General features: G+C 46.6%; 2 protein-coding genes across 5 annotated transcripts in view; one reads left to right on the forward strand and one right to left on the reverse strand.

Moving 5' to 3' along the window:
• The window catches only part of Sugp1 (SURP and G-patch domain containing 1), a 29,168-nt gene extending 13,761 nt beyond the window's left edge, over positions 1-15,407 (reverse strand). The window contains exons 1-5 of one of the 2 annotated variants that reach the window (XM_021169268.3): positions 15,346-15,407; positions 15,144-15,203; positions 9,777-9,948; positions 5,938-6,038; positions 2,199-2,417 (exon numbers count right to left, since the gene is read on the reverse strand). In XM_021169268.3, the coding sequence (XP_021024927.1) occupies positions 2,199-2,417; positions 5,938-6,038; positions 9,777-9,948; positions 15,144-15,177 (526 nt within the window). In that variant the 5' untranslated portion in view covers positions 15,178-15,203; positions 15,346-15,407. Of the gene's footprint in view, positions 1-2,198; positions 2,418-5,937; positions 6,039-9,776; positions 9,949-15,143 lie in introns of both variants that reach the window. The other variant, XM_085843890.1, reaches the window with a different exon arrangement.
• Positions 15,408-15,483: 76 nt separating this feature from the next.
• Positions 15,484-17,391, forward strand: part of Mau2 (MAU2 sister chromatid cohesion factor) — a 30,097-nt gene continuing 28,189 nt past the window's right edge. For all 3 annotated transcript variants that reach the window (XM_021169270.3, XM_021169273.3, XM_021169271.2), the window contains exon 1: positions 15,484-15,831. In XM_021169270.3, coding sequence (XP_021024929.1) covers positions 15,538-15,831 — 294 coding nt within the window. In that variant the 5' untranslated portion in view covers positions 15,484-15,537. The remainder of the gene's footprint in view (positions 15,832-17,391) is intronic.

The following is a 17,391-nucleotide window of genomic DNA, read 5'->3' on the forward strand; positions in this document are numbered from 1 at the left end:
TTGTATGTGTATGCAAATGCATGTGTGAGCAGGTGAGGATGAGGCCAAAGTAGTTCTTCCAACTTTTTTTCTTTCATTTTGTCTTTTTAAAAGATTTTGAGTTTTTTGTCAGTATGTATGTCTGGGTGTCATGGTGTCATGTAAATGATGGTTGCAAATGGTTGTGAGCCATCATGTAGGAACTCAGAACCAAAATTCTCTGAAAGAGCAGCAAGTACTTTTAATTGCTGAACCATCTCTCCAACTTTTTTATTTCTTTTTTTAAATATTAATTTCTGATTTTGGATCTCCCCTGGAATTTGTCAAGTTTACTAAGCTGGCTGGTTAATAAGCCCTACCTGTCTACAGCACCAGCACTGTGATTACAGCAATGTCTTTTGCTCTTCAATGTGGGATTTGCAATCAAACCCAGCTGGTTCCCAGGATTAGGAGCCGTGAGAAAGCCAACCACTTTCCTGACTAAGCTGTATTTCCAGCTTACGTTCTCCCAGGACCCCTCAGTCCCTACCTGTTACAGGGTCCCTCTGCTTGGTATACCCTACCTCCTCCCCTGAACTCTCCAGCCCCAGCTCTTCTGGCCCCTATTTAACTCAGCCATTTTGGTTACACCACTCTCTCGTCTTGGCCTCCTGCTCTCTTGCTTTCTGGCTTTCCCACTCTTCACTCCCCACTTAGCCCTCTCCTCTCATGGCCCAGCTCAGTCTGCCGGCAAGGTCCAGCTGGACTCTTTCCTTGTAAAGGAAACAATGTCTCCTTTACAAATGATTACACACTCTGATCTGAAGACTGGATGGACTTCAGTTCACTATCTTGAAGCTGGCTCCCAAGCACTCTGGATGTGATTCCAGGTATTTCTGCTGGGCCCCCCCTGGATCCTGTCATACAGCTCTCTAGGATAATCTCCTGTAATCTCTTGCACTCGCAGCCAGCTGTCAGGCAATCAGTCTGTGTCTGTGCTGGGAAAGTAAGCTGGCAGCCTGCGCTCTGGGCACTGGGACACCCACTCAAGCTCAAGCACTACCTCACAGACACAATGTTAACTTTTTGTTTGTTTTGTTTTAAGACACATATAGGTCCTTGGATTAGTTTATTTAAGACTGGCCTAAATTTCCCATCCTCTTGCTTCAACCTTCTGAGTGCTGGGATAACAGACTTGTACCACCATGCCTGGGCCTATGCTGTTCTGGGAATGGGACCCAGGATTTTGTACCTGCTAGGCAAGTACTATACCATCTGAGCTGCATCCCTAGCCCAAGATATCTCTTTACAGGAGGATTAGCTGCCTGTATGAGGCAGGTATAACTTGCTTTTGTAGTTCTCTTTGGCCTAGTCCTAAGGCTGAGTCTGTTAGTCACAGTAATGGGTCATGTCCTTTTATGAGTATCACAGGAAAACAGCTGTCTGTCAGCTGGTGTGTGGCCATTAGGGTAGATGCTGAGCCTGCAGCTCATCTTATATTCCTTGTTGTTTGATGGCCAGGAAGCACAGGAATGGGATAGAGTACAAAGGCACACATGACCAAAGCAGGGCCCAGTGAGTCCTGGGGCATTCTGTGCTGGATTTTCTTCCAGTTCATCTTCCTTCCACATGTATAGTTAGAATACTACCCGATTACTGTGTACTGAAGCAGGTGTGTTTAAGGCCCAAAACAAATGCTAAGGCCTTAAGATGAGCCAGGAGGCCCCTTGCAGTCTATGAGCATAGCCATGAGAAAGGACAGAGCACCTAAGAAGTGCAACCTACTCTAGGGACCCTCATTCAGAATGGGTTGACATGTCACAGCTAACGATCACTCTGTCCTCTGTGTCAGGATGCACAGACAGTTCTCCATAGGGTCTGGCTGGCTGTCACAGGGCCTTGTTCTTAATGACCTGGAATGGGTTACTAGATGAACCTCAGCACTCTCAGCCTGAGACCAGAGACCACCTCCCCCATGTTGGAGTGCATCCTCCAATCTTCAACATTCCAAACCTCTGGCCCAAACTGTGGAGACAGTCAAAGCAGCTCCCGCCTCAGTTTACATGAAGCCCTGTCCAGGAAAGTCTTCTATGCTGGACTGGGACAGCAGCCACTGTTCTCGGAAGGCTTCTTGAAAGGGCTTCTCCAACATGCCTCGGTGGCTAACTCTGCCCAAACTCCACAGTTTCACCTAGGCAAATGTGAGCTACTGACCTAGCCACAGCGGCCCCATAACTTACCTTTGATTTCTAGCCACTGCTCATAGTCCTCCTCATCATCATCATCAGGGGACTGGAAGACACTTGGGCGGTGTGCAACAGGCAGCTGTTTGGCATGTGAGTAGTTCTTCACAGGACCCGTTGGGCTACTCAGTCCCAGACCTGTTCGCTTGCTGAGCACGAGGGGTTTCTTCAAGGAGCTGGGTGTTGGCATGCTGGGAGGGGCCCTGGGGGCTGAATCTGGGGTTGGAAAAAGAAAACCCTGGAGATCTCCAGAGGGCACTGTTGTGGACTCACTACCATTATAGAGACACCACAAACATCCTAGACCTCTAAGTATCATTGAGTGCCACTTCTAGGCCAGTGGAGATGATGTTTCGAGTTCCTAGCTGGAAGAAGATAAGTCAGTCAGGGCTTAGCAGGTGGCAGCTCTTGCTGGATATGGTTCTGTATACCATATCTAGAGTAGAAGGCAGGTCAGTTCCTAGGTGAGATTCCAGCCTCTACATTCCAGATCATAGCCTTTCTTTTAAAGAATTATTTATTAAATATATATGAGTACACTGTAGCTGTCTTCAGACTCAGACACACCAGAAGAGGGCATCACATCTCATTACAGATGGTTGTGAGCCACCATGTAGTTGCTGGGAATTGAACTCAGGACTTCTGTTAGAGCAGCCAATGCTCTTAACCACTGAGCCATCTCTCCAGTTCAATCATAGTCTTTCTAAACTGGCCCTGAGGCCCTGAGGGTAAAGGACATAAATAGCATGTCCTCCTCTGACAAAGACTGAAGTCAGCATTAAAGTCTTTCAGTAACAACAAGCTCCAACTGGGCTGTGCTGCTTCCCTGTGCCTGGATATCCACCCACTAGGGTAAGCTGGAGGATGTTCTGGGGTTCACATGTCCCCCACCTAAGGTCCCACATGTGGACAGGGCTTGGTGCTCAAGACCTATAATCCTAGCTATTCAGAAAACTGTGGCAGAAGGAATGAGTTCAAGATCAGCATGGGAGACAGAGTGAGTTCAAGGTCCAACTGGGAAACTCTTATCTCAAAATGAAAAGCCAAAAGAGGGTTCCTTTATGGTAGAGCACTTGAACATACATGAGAAACCAGGTTTAATCCCCTCCCCCAATTCCCATGGGGGTGACAAGGCAGAGAAACTGAGTTCCCTGGGAGCAGTGCTGCTACACAAATGGGCATCTGGGCTGGGGCACAGGAAGCTCCACACTCCAGATTTATCTTCCAAAGTCTCAGTTTCTAAGTATAAAATAGGTTCCTGGCTACACGATGCCTCAGAAACTGAACTCAACCATAGGTCTGTAGGTTCTCTCTGGGTATAAAGAGAATCCCTTTTCAAACAGAAAAGCATCCAATGAGAAAGGCTATGATTTAACCTAAACAATGCTACACACTGCTGAGGACAGGATGACCACAGGACTCTCAGACACTACCTGCCAGCAGTGGGTTCCTGTGAGGTAGAGGTGAGGGTGGAGGCTATGCCACAATTTCCCATGGGTTTTTCATTACTAAAATGATCCAGTGCTGGAGAGGTGACTCAACAGTTAAGAACACTTACTGTTGTTACAAAAAACCTGGATGCAGTGGCCTATACCCATATCAGATCTCTTGCACCCAAGGGCTTCTGCAACTACAAGATACACATGAACTCATACAGGCCCACAGGCATATGAATAAAAATCAAATCTAAAAGTCTTAATGAAAAATTCCAGGTAGTGCACATCTTTTATCTCAGCACTTAGGAGGCAAAGACAGGTAGATCTTGGGGAGTTTGAGGCCACCTACTACATAGTGAGTTCCAGGATAACCAGGCCAGGACTACATGAGATCCTACCTTTTTTGCTGGCTGTTGATATTTATTTATTTAAGATTTTTTTTTTTTATGATATGAGTGTATTGCCAGCATGTATGTCTATGTACCATGCGTGTGCCTAGAATTCCCAAGAAAAGTCTATGCTGGATACCCTTGAACTAGAGTGGTTGTGAACCATGGCAGTGCTAGGAACTGAACTTTGTTCTCTGCAAGGGCAACAAGTGCTCTTAGCAGCCCTGAGTGTATTTGTCTAACAAAGAAAAGAAAAGAAGAAAGGAAGAAAGGAAGAAAGGAAGGGAAGAAAGAAAGAAAAAACAAAAAAGCTCAGAGGCGGGGCCCAAGCCTCAGTTGGCACTGTCATTAGGAACCATGAGACCTTCTAGGGGTGGGCTGGCGGTCACATGCTCTCTTTGTCTCCGTTCCCCCCCCCCCAAAAAAAAAAAGCCTGGTAGGACCACAGTGAAGCTCTCTACTCTCTGACAGGGACATCATCCTCTTTGCTTGGCCATCTGACCCTATTGTTGCTGGAGCTGTTAGGGGTGGAGTCTGGCTTCTGGTGGCCATAACAAGTCACTCATCCCCAGTGGTCCAATAGAAGACACAAGTAAGTCTCAGGCTGGGTGCACGCCCCATTTGGCACTTCCGGGCTCTGTTGGCCTGTTGCTCGCCTAGCATGTGTGACATCCTGGATTCCATCCCCAGCACCACATAAAGCAGACATGGTGGCACACAGCTGCCATCTCAGCACTCAGGAGGTGGAGGCAGGAGAATCAGGAATTCAAGATCATCCTTGGATACATAACAAGTTGAGCCCAGTGTAAGCTACATGAGATCCTGTGTTAAAAATTAAACATGGGAGGCATAGCATGGCAGTGCAGGCCTTTCACTCTTAGTCTGGGGAAGTAGAGGCAGGTGGGTCCCTGTCACAGAAATTCATTTCTGGCAAACCTGGTCTATGTGATGAGCTCTAGGTCAGCCATGGCTACATAGTGATACCCTGTCTCATCAAAGGCACTGTGGGCTGAAAAAGATGGGTTGGTGGTTAAGAGATGGCTTGCTATGCTATGCAAATGTAAGGCTCTGGATCCCCAGCCCCAGCTCCCACATGGAAACATTCTGGACAGAGGTGGTGCATGCCTTTAGTCATAGCACCTAGGAGCCAGAAGCAGGTGGATCTTAATTTGAGGCCAACCTGTCTACAAATTGAGTCTGGGAATAGCCAGGGCTGTTAAAAAAGCAACATCAATAAAACAAAACAAAAACAAACAAAAATGATGATACACGAAGCCTGTTGATTCGGGTAAAGAGGATATACACTTTGTTAACTTTCTTTCTTTTTTTGTTTTTTTTTTTCAAGACGGGTTTCTCTATGTAGCCCTGGCTGTCCTGGAACTCACTCTGTAGACCAGGCTGGCCTTGAACTCAGAAATCTGCCTGCCTCTGCCTCCCAAGTGCTGGGATCAAAGGCGTGCGCCACCACTGCAGCACTTTGTCAACTTTTAAAGGAACATGTGGCACAGGGTTGACAATGATCCTCTGCCCACAGACTAAATGAAAGAGGATGAGGGAAAGGGCAGCGCAGTTATCTGTGTGATGCTAAGTGTAGGAAACATTGGCTAGATATGGCACTCAATAAACTCCTGTGGAAACCTGATTACTGGGTGACTTGTTTACCTCCAGGATCCTGCACCAGCCACAGCAGGCCAGAATGTGTCATCTTCTGACACAACTTGGACATCTCAAGCGAGCTTAGTATTGGAGTACAACCCACTCATACCCCATTGGGAATCCTCCGTGCATGTAGGACCTGACCCTTCTGGCAGAAGCCTGTTGGTCATATATGGAATAGTGAGGGCATTTAATGGCCTGAGGTGGGAACTGTCAGGGTGACAAAGGTTGGAGTGGAGGGCTGGCTACACTCACCTGTGCTTGTTTGTGCCTTCTGTAACTTCAGAAACTGCTGCAGGAAGCTGCCATCATTGGCAAACTTGTTGGAGATGCAGGAGTTATGTGCATCAGCAATTCTAGAAGCAAAGCATAGGTGAGAGTAAGCTGTAGAGAAAGGCAGAGAGCCAATGACAGGGCTAGTCCACTGACATTCCTGGCCCAATACCCACCTGTATTCTCCTGCTGAGAGGCCCAGATTGTAGCCTCAAAGATGTTAGGGACAATAGCTAAGTGCAGGGTACAAGCATGTATGTAGTGGGTTAAGTGTTCTCTGCCTTGGTGAAAATAATACATAGGATTAGGCTACTGCTGCTTGAGTCCCAGCTCTGTGGTCCCAGTGGTCACCATCAATGGCTTATGTTCTTCTCCTGCACAGTACATGGTCTACAGCTAATTAATGACCTGGCTATTGTTCACCATGTGTCACAGTTTTCTCTAAAGTAGGATGTGCATGCGTTTTGTGGTTTTAGTTATTTTGAGACATGATCTCTCTCTATAGTACTTATTGAGGTAGAACTCACTATGTAGACCAAGCTGGCCTCGAATTCACAGAGATCTACCTGCCTCTGCCTCCTGAGTGCTTGGATTAGGAGTGTGCACTACCACACTCAGCTTTGTGATTTTATTTTGTTTGCTTTTGAGACAGTGTTTCATGTAACCAAGGCTAGCATTTAACTCCTAATCTTCCTGACTGTGCCTCCAAGTAGTAGGACTGCACTGCATATGCCACTGAACCTGTTTGTTTGCTTTTTTTCCTTTAATACCATGTCACAGGGGCTGGAGAGATAGCTCATGGGTTAAGAGCACTAGCTGCTCTTCCAGAGGTCCTGAGCTCAATCCGATGCCCACTTTTGGTATGTCTGAAGACAGACAGTGTACTCAAATACAGAGAAATAAATCTTGCCGGGTGTGGTGGCGCACGCCTTTAATCCCAGCACTCGAGAGGCAGAGGCAGGAGGATTTCTGAGTTCGAGGCCAGCCTGGTCTACAAAGTGAGTTCCAGGAAAGCCAGGGCTATACAGAGAAACCCTGTCTTGAAAAACCAAAAAAAAAAAAAACCAAAACGAAACAAAACAAAAAAAACAAGCTGTGTCTCACAGCTGGCCTGTCACTCACTACACAGCCCAAGCTGGGTTCCAAGTACTGGGATTTGTACATGTGTTGCCATGCCTGGCTTTAGTATGTATCCCCAATGCACACACAGCTCTGGCAGAAACTTCAAGCAATAACACGCTCTCACACCTACAGCAAATGGCTTGTGAGAACTGAAGGGACCTGCTATAGATTGTGCTGTGGTGGCTTGCTCCTTGTCATTCTCTGTTTTGAAGACAGGGTCTCTGTAGTTTTCCTGTCTCAGTCTCCTGAGTGCTGGGATTTCAGGCACAAACTATCATGCCTGGCCAAAAAAAAAAAATGCTTTTTCTGTATTTTCTTTAGGCAGGTACAGCAGCTGTATCTGTGGTCCTAGTTTCTTGGAAGGCTGGAACAGAACGATGGCCTGAGCCCAGAAAAACAAACAATGAGCCATCATCTCAGGATGAAGAGAGCTGGCACTCAGCATGTGCACCATAAACACAGTTAACAATTACTTGTTAGAAAAGCACCCCAAAATTGAAGTGGCACTCATTGCTGACTGTCAGGGTTGAGTGACACTAGCTTGTCTTTGTCTCTTCTATTTCTTAGATTTCCTAACATGCATATAAGTTACTTTAACATACTTTGAAGGGGTTGGAGAATTGGTTCAGTGGTTAAGAACATTTGCTTCTCTTGCAAAGGACCTGGTCCAATTCTCAGCTCCCACTTGGTTACATTTATTTGTAACTCCAGTTCCAGGAGAGCTGATGCCCTCTTCTGACCTCCTCAGGCACTAGCCATTCACATGGTACACAAACATAAAGAAGGCAAAACACTCATACAGATAAAAATAAAAAAAAGGAAACAAAGGGCTGGAGAGATGGTTGAGCGGTTAGGAACACTGACTGTTCTTCCAGAGATCCTGAGTTCGATTCCCAGCAACCACACGGTGGCTCACAACCATCTGTAAAGTGATCAGATGCCCTCTTGTGGTGTGTCTGAAGACAGGTACAGTGTACTTATATATATAAAACAAATAATTCTTTGAAAAAAAAAAGAAACAAATATTTAAAAGAAAAAATTAACATCTTACTATGGTAAATTTATGTACTTATTTTATGTGTGTGCATACAGGTCTGTGTACTGCAATAAATGTGGAAGTCAGACAACTTGCAGGATCTCCTACAACTATGTGGTTATCAGGGTCTGAACTCAGGTCACAGGCTTGGCAGCAAGTACCTTTACCAACAGAGCTACCTTGTTGGCCCACAGGTTCTTTCCAAGTTTAACAACAAAAATATCCCTGGTTGTTCTTGGGTTCTGATATAAAAACAATAAAAGCCAAATAAACTAAACCCAAAAGTCTAAGTTTTTTTTGACACAGCAAAGAAGCCTGTACTGAGAAAGCAGCCTCCTGTTTAGCAGCTGAGAACCCAGGGACCTCAGGGCCTGGCATTGTCCTCACACTGCTCTAGCATCTACGGTAGAACTGTGTGGCATTTGCATGGGACACATAGTCACCACCCCCCAATGTACTGTTAATAATCTCTAGACAGCTTAGAACAACTACTGTGCAATCAGCTGTCTGTCTCTGTTACTTAGCAAATAATGCTGAGAAGATAAACACAGCTGTGTAGTCCCAACATTCAGGAGAGTGAGGCAAGAAAACCTTGTGCAAAAACCTGGGTAAGCTCAGGTGAGTGCTTGGCACGAGAAAGTAAAGACTGAAGCTCCACCCCCAGAACCCATGTAAAAAAGCCAGACAGAATGGTGCAGAGACAGGAGGATCCCTGGGGTTTGGCTGCTGATTGCTGAGTTATAGGCCAGTGAGAAGCTCTGTACCAAAAAACAATGTGGGCAGGCATGGTGGTGTACACCTTTAATAGCAACTCGCTCAAGGCAGAGGCAGGTGGATCTTTGTGAATTCAAGGCCAACTTAGTTTACATAGCAAGTTCCAGGCCACCCTGGATTACACAGTGAAACCCAGTCTCAAAAAAATAAAATAAAATAAAATAAATGCCAGGTGGTGGTGTTGCACAACCTTGATCTCAGCACTGGGGAGGCAAGGACAAGTGGTCTTAATTTGAGGCCAGCCTGGTCTACAGAGTGAGTTACAGGATAGCCAGAGTTACACAGAGAAACCCTGTCTCAAAGAACAAAACAAAACAAAAAGACATAGAAATGTAAACAACTCTTAAGGAAAGATACGGAAGGTTGTCTCTGGCTTCAACATTATGTACACTCATTGCATGTATATATGCATATGCAAATACAAACGAAGATTTAAAGTTTAATAAGCACATACATGGTCAGTACATACTTGATGTTCTCTCCATTCTTGCCTCCAGTGCCACAGATGTAACAACCCAGGACCTCAAGAGTGCCATGCAAGCACTCTACCACTGAGCCATGCTCTAGCCCATGAATAGACTTAGCATCACTGGACTATGGTGACAATAGCCATGGACAGCATAGAGGTTTGTAGTCTAAGCACACAGGGTCATGAAGGGTTTTTGTTTTTTGAAACAAGTTCTCATATAAACCAGATTTTAGCCTTGAACTTAACTTATAACCATGACCTTCAATTCTGAATGTTCCTAACTTAACTTCCCAAGCTCTGGGTCAACAGATATGCAGCATCACACCTGAGCCTCTTCACACCACCCTACTTCTACTGTCACTTCATCCCATCTCTTGTCACACTGAGACTCAGCTGCCCTAAACCTCAGAAGCCACTTACTCTCCAGGATGAGGGGGCTGTGGACTGGCCACGTGACTCTGCCTGGCCTTTTGTTCCATTCTGGCCTCAATCTCCCGCTTCTTCTGAGCAATAAGCTCTTCCTGGTGGAGGATGTTCATATTCATCTTTCCAGACTTGGGTTGTGCCATCCCAAACCACCGATTGGCCTTTCCTGGAAGGGAGGAAAGATGGAAATAAGAAAACACCTTTGCTCCATCGGCAGGCCCAACAGCAACACTCAGGATTTGTTCATTTCTTCAACAAATGCTTAAAGAATATTTGTCATGCATATAGCATTGTGCTAGGCTCTAAAGAGGATGGATGAGAGCTCTGGTCAGGTGGGGCTCTCCTTTGTCTGAGAAGGCAAGAGAACACAAAAACATAACATGAAAGGCTAGCTGGAATGGTAGTGGGACACATTTGCAATCTCAGCACTCAGCAGGCTAAGGAAGAGACCAGCCTCATGTACAAAGTAAGTAAGGCCCACTGCAAGGCTGGAATCGCAGCTGGTGGTGGGTAATTGCTTAGCATGAACGCCTGCCTGGATTCTGATTCTGTAAGAATCAGAACCAGATGTAAGAACCAGATGTGCTGATGCATGTCTATAACCTCAGCATAAGGTTAAGAAAAGAACAGAAGTTTAAGATCAGGGCGAGAAACAAGGTTCAGCAGTTAAGAACACTGGCTGCTCTCCCAGAGGGCCCAGGTTTTGTTCTAGAACCCATATGGAGGCTCACAAACATCAGTAACTCCAATGCTATGAGTTCTGACACCCTCTGTTAGCCTCTGAGGGCACTGCAAGCAACATAATGCACATACATATATTCCCCCTAGATAATCAAACATAATTAAAAGTAGAAGTTCAAAATATCATTCTCCAATTTATGAATTTTAGACCAGCCTGATGTACTTGAGACTTTGTCTCAAGAAAATTGTCCTCTGATTTTCACAATGATTATACAGTAACATACCTGTTCTCACTCATCTATACTCACACACACACACACACACACACACACAGAGACACTTTAGTGTGCAGGGTGGGGATGATGTGGGAAGGTGGACACAGGACAACATACAATAGTTTCAGGAAGTAATGTGGGAATTTTGCCAACTTCTAAGTGTATCTATCCTAACTGTATATTCTGGGACTGGGGAAATAAACACTGGGCCTACTGGGAGTTGGATTTCTGACTTCCCTAAACCCCTACTTTAACTTGAAGACCACAATGTTTCCTAGGATGTCCCTGATCAGTGTCAGAACCAGCAGACCCCAGATAATCTAATAGGCCCCCCAAAGTCTGATAGTTTCCTTCCCCTTGTGTACAGTTATCCTTGTAAAAGGCTGTAGGTCTCTGGGAAGGATGGGAGAAAGACTAACAATAAAACTCTCAGGTATTTTAGCAAAGTCCTTCCTTAGGAGAACTTGGCTGCCCTTTTATTCAAGAGGTTCTGGGTCGCAAACTGGCTCAAGTCTAGAAATTAGTTTATGGGCTAAGATTCCCTTTTGTCATGATCCAGTTCTCTCCCTCCACCATGTGGGTCCAGGAATCAAACTCACATCATCGTTAGCAGCAGGGACCAAGCCATTTCCGCAGCCCAGTAAATTAAAAAATTTTAAAAAGAAAATGAAGTTTCAAATTATGGTAAGGCCTAAAACTAAGAAACAGAAAGAGAGAACAGAACAATGCCTAAACTGGTAGGGTAGTCTAAAAATAACCATTAGAGGAGAGCACAGTTCAGCTGGAAATGGGAGTTATCAGGAGCCAGGGTCAGGAAGAACCATGTGAGTGGGATTCAGGGAGGTGGAGTAGATGCCAAATCCTGAGACAGGAAGATGTGCTGCACATCTGAGAACAACAGCAGGCTCAGTGGGGCCAGAGGAACTGGAGTGGGCAGAAACTGGGTGTGACACTGACTGTGGATATAACTTTTAGGGCTTTAGCAACTGACAAGGCGGGACTTAGTAAACAAGTAACAAGATCCAATGAGTCTTTTTGTTTAAGTCTTTTTGTGTGTGTGCATGGACATGTGGGGCACATATATCCATAGCACCACACATGGTCAGAAGATAAGGTGGTACTAATGTTCTTTTCTTCTACCTTGAAACATTGCTCATAGCTGTCTATGCCACGCTAGGTTCCCTGCAAGATTCCAGGGAGCATCCTGGCTTTGCCTCCTATTTCCTATGGTAATAGAAGCATCAGGATTACAGAAGTTGATAAGCCACCCGGCTTTACATGAGCTCTCTCTGGGTATCAAGCTCAGATCCTCATATTTGCATAGCAAGAACTTTACCCAGTGATCCATCTCTTCAGACCTCCATAAGTCTTTTTATTTGTATTTATTTAGATCTCATATAGCCCAGGCTGGTTTCAAACTCATTGTATAGTCAAGAATGATGTTGAACTCCTTCTTTTCTGTGCCTCCAAAGCAGGGGTTCTTAACCTGTAGGTCATGACCCCTTCAAGGGGTCACATCCTGTACACCAGATATTTACATTACAATTTACAACAGTAGCAAAACTACAGTTATGAAGAAGCAATGAAATAATTTTATGGTTGAAAGTTACCATAACATGAGAACTATATTAGAAAGTCATAGCATTAAGATAGTTGAGAACCGTCGGGCAGTGGTGGCGCACGCCTTTAATCCTAGCACTTGGGAGGCAGAGGCAGGCGGATTTCTGAGTTCATGGTCAGTCTGGTCTACAGAGTGAGTTCCAGGACAGCCAGGGCTACACAGAGAAACCCTGTCTCGAAAACCAAAAAGAAGGAGGAGGAGGAGGAGGAGGAGAAGGTGGTGGTGGTGGTTGAGAACCACTGATCCAAAGTGTTATGATTATAAGCTTGGGTTGCGTCAGCCAACTCTACTAATTTTTTTTTCCTTAGTTTTAATATGACCTTGGGGACAGGGAGATCATTCTGACATAGAGAAGGTGCACAGACAGCAAGATGACCAAAACAAATCACTGGCTTTGAGCAAAAATGCCAGTGCCATGTGTGTAGTGTGTATCACACAGCAATCATACAGTCTAAGGCAGGAGGTACATGCTTTCCAGACAAACACAGGCTTAATGAGACTCTGCTTCATTAAAATAGGGCTGTAGGGCTGGAGAAATGGCTCAGTGGTTAAGAGTACCGACTGCTCTTCCGAAGGTCCTGAGTTCAAATCCCAGCAACCACATGGTGGCTAACAACCATCCGTAATGAGATCTGATGCCCTCTTCTGGTGCATCTGAAGACAGCTACAGTGTACTTAGATATAATAATAAATAAATCTTAAAAAAAAAAAAAGAGAACTACTGTTCTAAAAGATTAAAAAAAAAAGTGCCTACTATCGTTAAAAAAAAAAAAAAAAAATAGGGCTGTAGTTGGTCTTTAACCCCAGAGTTGGTGAAGCAGAAGGAGACAGAACTCTGTAAGTTCAAGTCCAGCCACAGATATGTACTGAGACCCTGTCTCAAAACAAAACAACAACAAACCCTAGAATTGTATTCTAAGGGTTATCAGGAAAAATTCTACATTTATCTAAATACATTTTTAAAAGGTTTGGGGGGTGGGGGTGACTGTGTACCATGTGACTACCTGGGAGTTAAAAATGCTTGTGAGCTGACAAGTGGGTGCTAGATATCAGGTACTCTGCAAGAAAAGCAAGTACTCTTTCTTAATTGCTCAGCCATCTCACCAGCCCATATTCTTCCTATGTACCAGACTGGCTTCCACTTGAAACAAGCCTCCTGCCTCTGACTCTCCAGCACAGATCACAAACATGTGCCACTATGCTATGTTTAAACACTAAATCTGTATGTATGTGCATAGGCACTGTACAAGCCAGAGGTTGGTGTCAGGTATCTTCTCTTTCTCTTTTCTCCCCCTTGTTTGTTTTTTATTTTCTCAAGACAGGGTTTCTCTGTGTAGCCCTGGAACTCACTTTGTAGACCAAGCTGGCCTCAAACTCAGAGACCCACCTTTACCTTCCAACATCTGGCACTCACTCTGTAGACCAGGCTGGCCTCAAACTCACTGAGACCCACCTGCACTTTCCAATGTCTCAAGTGCTAGGACTAAAAACATAGGCCATCACTCACCGGCTTAAAAAAAAAAGACAGGGTCTCAGTTTGCACAGCCCTGGCTGACCTTGAATTCAGATGTCCACCTACCTCTCAGGAGTTGGGATTAAAGGCATTCCTATTGGCACTCTGCCTAATTTTTTGGTACAGAGCAGCTCACAAAACCTTAAAGCCCGTTTCAGCGCAGAGTGGTTGCCAATACACACCAGGAATCCACCTGTGTCCAGTCTGAAGTCCTATGGTTTCAGGCACACAACAGTACACCTGGCTTTTTAACATGAGTACTGAAGATAGGGAGGCGGGTCCTCACTCTTGGGCAACAAGCATTTTAACTACCACCATCTCGTCAGCCCTTAAATTCTAAATGTTAAAAGCAAAACTGACTCCCTAGACACTACCAGAGTTGACACTCCTAATTATTTCCATTTCATTCATAACAATCTCCAAAGAGACAATCCCAGTCCACTCCGAGGCCTATCCAGCCTCTGTGGTGAAACCTCTGTCTTCCCATAGAGAGCATCTACTCATATGGAACATCTTGTACTCAAGAAAGACTTTTCATGGAGCCAGAAAGATGGCTCAGAGGTTAAGAGTGCTTGTCACTCTTCCAGAGAATCCAAGCAAACATGCAGGTGGCCTACTCCAGCTCCAGGCACTCACACACAAAGACATAAAGACAAATGAAATTTTTAAAACTGTTAAGCCTTCCCTGACCTTCAATATATTAGCAGCATCCAACCTCACGTCACAAGAACTAGTTCTTTGCAAAATTTGCTTCCAGGTGCACTGACACGCAAGCTTAGCACAGCGTTTGGCACCCAGCATATGGTGAATGGGCAAATGCATCTCATCCTAGGGGCACAGGGACAGCTAAACCCGTAACCGTGGGAAACCGCCCTGGCTGACCCAGTACAGTTCGGAAACGCACATTTCCCACAAGGCAGGACCCAAGCCAAAGGGGACCGGAGGGGCAGGAGGGCTGTCCCAGGCTGTCGGCTGTGGATGCCACCGGCCCTGAGAGCAGTTTATTGGGAAAGCCCACGCGGTTCCCACCCGGCTCCCAGGCCTTTGAGGGAGACCAGGAGCGCTCCTCAGCCACGGGCGGGGGTTCGGGGGCGAACCCGAGTCTGGGGTCTCGGGAGACCAGAGAGGGGCACACGCAACGTTACTGTAAGTTTCCCTGGGGCTGAGGCGAGAAGTCCGCGTGTCAGGTCCGTGACAGAAAGTAGGGTGAACAGGAGACGTGCAGTCGCGAGAACCCAAGCGGGCAGCGAAGGGAAGTCGGGGGATGTTACCTGCAACATCCCGGTTGTCCATCTTGAGACTCATCCAATCCCACAATGCTCCGGCGCCACCTGAGAAGAGGGAGGCTCTGTTATAGTGCGCTTGGTCTGATGGTAAATGTAGTCCTCCTCCGACAATCTCGTCCAACCCCTTCTAGGACACCGGGCGTCTTCTCCACAGAAACGCCGGCGTCAGTTCACGAACGTGTATTACTCTCAGTTACGATGATGCAGAGGTATCATCCTCTCCTCAGAGTCTTCCTCAGTCGCAGCCACTTCGAACACACACCATAAGACCCAGAAGTCCTTGCGTAGCAGTTCTCGCGAGAATTGCCGGTCGCCAGGCCCCGCCCCTCAAGGTGCTTCCGCCTCTCTGTGGAGGCGGCTTGTTGTTGTGCAGGCCAAGATGGCGGCACAGGCGGCGGCTGCGGCGCAGGCGGCGGCTGCAGCTCAGGCTGCCGCCGCACAGGCCGCACAGGCCGAGGCAGCCGAGTCATGGTATCTGGCTCTCCTGGGTTTCGCCGAGCACTTCCGAACATCTAGCCCCCCCAAGATCCGCTTGTGCGTTCATTGCCTGCAGGCCGTGTTCCCCTTCAAGCCGCCTCAGCGGATCGAGGCCCGGACGCACCTGCAGCTCGGCTCGGTGCTTTACCACCACACGAAGAACAGCGAGCAGGCGCGCAGCCACCTGGAGAAGGCGGTGAGTGTGCGGGCCAGGCGGGCGGGCCGCGGGTACCGGGGACTCGATCCTCTCCGCCTCGTCGGGCTTGGGACTTCCAAAGGCCTCGCCCTCACCTGCGGTGACAGACGCGGCTCCGCCACGCCCTCTCACCCGGGAACCGGGAAAGTTGTCCCTCCGCAGCTACTTGGTGCTTGCATCGGGGACCCTCCTAGTCGGGTGGCCGCGGGAACAGGACCCAGAGCGTCAGCCTAGAAGCACCTACCTAAGGAAGAGATGCGAGCTCCCTGACGTGTGAAAGCGAGGTCGCAGGAAATCTGAAAGTGCCATTCCTAGTCGCTGGACCAGGACTTCTGACAGTCAGGTGTCTAGGTCTGGTGTCCCCATCCTTGTAGCATGGATATTGGGGATGGTGAGGCCTTCAGCCTCTTGTTGAACGTTGTTGCCTTGTGAGGACGTGAAGTGCAGAAAGTAGCTTCTAGAGTCACTTGCACCTCGGGGGTCTGGAGGTCAGTCTTACTGTTGGTGGCTTCTCCCACCGTGAAATGGTCCATCTTTGAAAGAGTCCCCACTCCGCCTCCAACTTGATTTGTGACGTCTTGGTGCTTCACAGAATTTGAAGAGGTAGCTGTCATTCGGCTTCTCAGTAAGACTTGTTTCTTCTCATGGCAACTGTGTCTCTTCCACACCTCCGCCTCCTTTTTTGCCATTTTCCTATCTTTGTTTCCTTGACTATTCAGATGTTTAATGTTCTGACCTGCAGACAGTCTAAGTAAATTGCCTTCAGGAGGGGATCAAAATTCTTGTTTCCCACACTGTGCATAGTTAGAGCTTCTAGTTCTCACTGAACCAATTAACTTCCTTATTTCAAGAGTGAAACTGTATAGGCTTAGCTAGGTGAAGTGATTTAGCAAAGACCACACTGTGTGAAGTTTGGGGGTTTTTTTGTTTGTTTGTTTTTGTTTTTGTGTTGGGGGTGTTGTCGAGGTCTTACATGATGTAGCAAAGAATTGGTCTCAATTCCCAGCAGTCATCCTTCCTGGCCACCCAAGTACTGAGATTACAGGCATAGTTTGCACATACCTGTGATACATACATGTTCAAGGTAGAGGCAAGAGGCTGGCCTCGGCTACACAGGAAGAATATCTCAAAGAAAGCAGGTCTGCTTAGATGACTTTGTGGGTAAAGGCTTTTGCAGCACAAGCCTGATAACTTGAGTTTGAGTGGAAGGTGAGCACTCTCAAAAATTGCCTTCTGATCTCCAAATTTGCCTGCACTCATACACATCATACACAACAAATAATACCATTAATTTAAAAAAATTATAATCAAAAAGAGCTGGGTATGGTGGCAGATGCCTTTAATTCTGGCACTCAGAAGACAAGCAGATGGATCTCTGTGAGTGTTGCCAAAGAGCCAGGGCTACATAGAAGACCTTGTCTCAACAGAACCAACCAGGGATGGGACTGGAGAGATGGCTCAGCAGTTCTGAGCACTATTCTTTCAGAGATCCTGAGTTCAATTCCCAGAACCATCTGTACTAGGATCTGATGCCCTCTTCTGGTGTGTCTGAAGACAGCT

This window comes from Mus caroli, unplaced genomic scaffold, assembly GCF_978045245.1.
Source record: "Mus caroli unplaced genomic scaffold, Mus_caroli_1 scaffold_10, whole genome shotgun sequence".
NCBI lineage: Eukaryota > Metazoa > Chordata > Mammalia > Rodentia > Muridae > Mus > Mus caroli.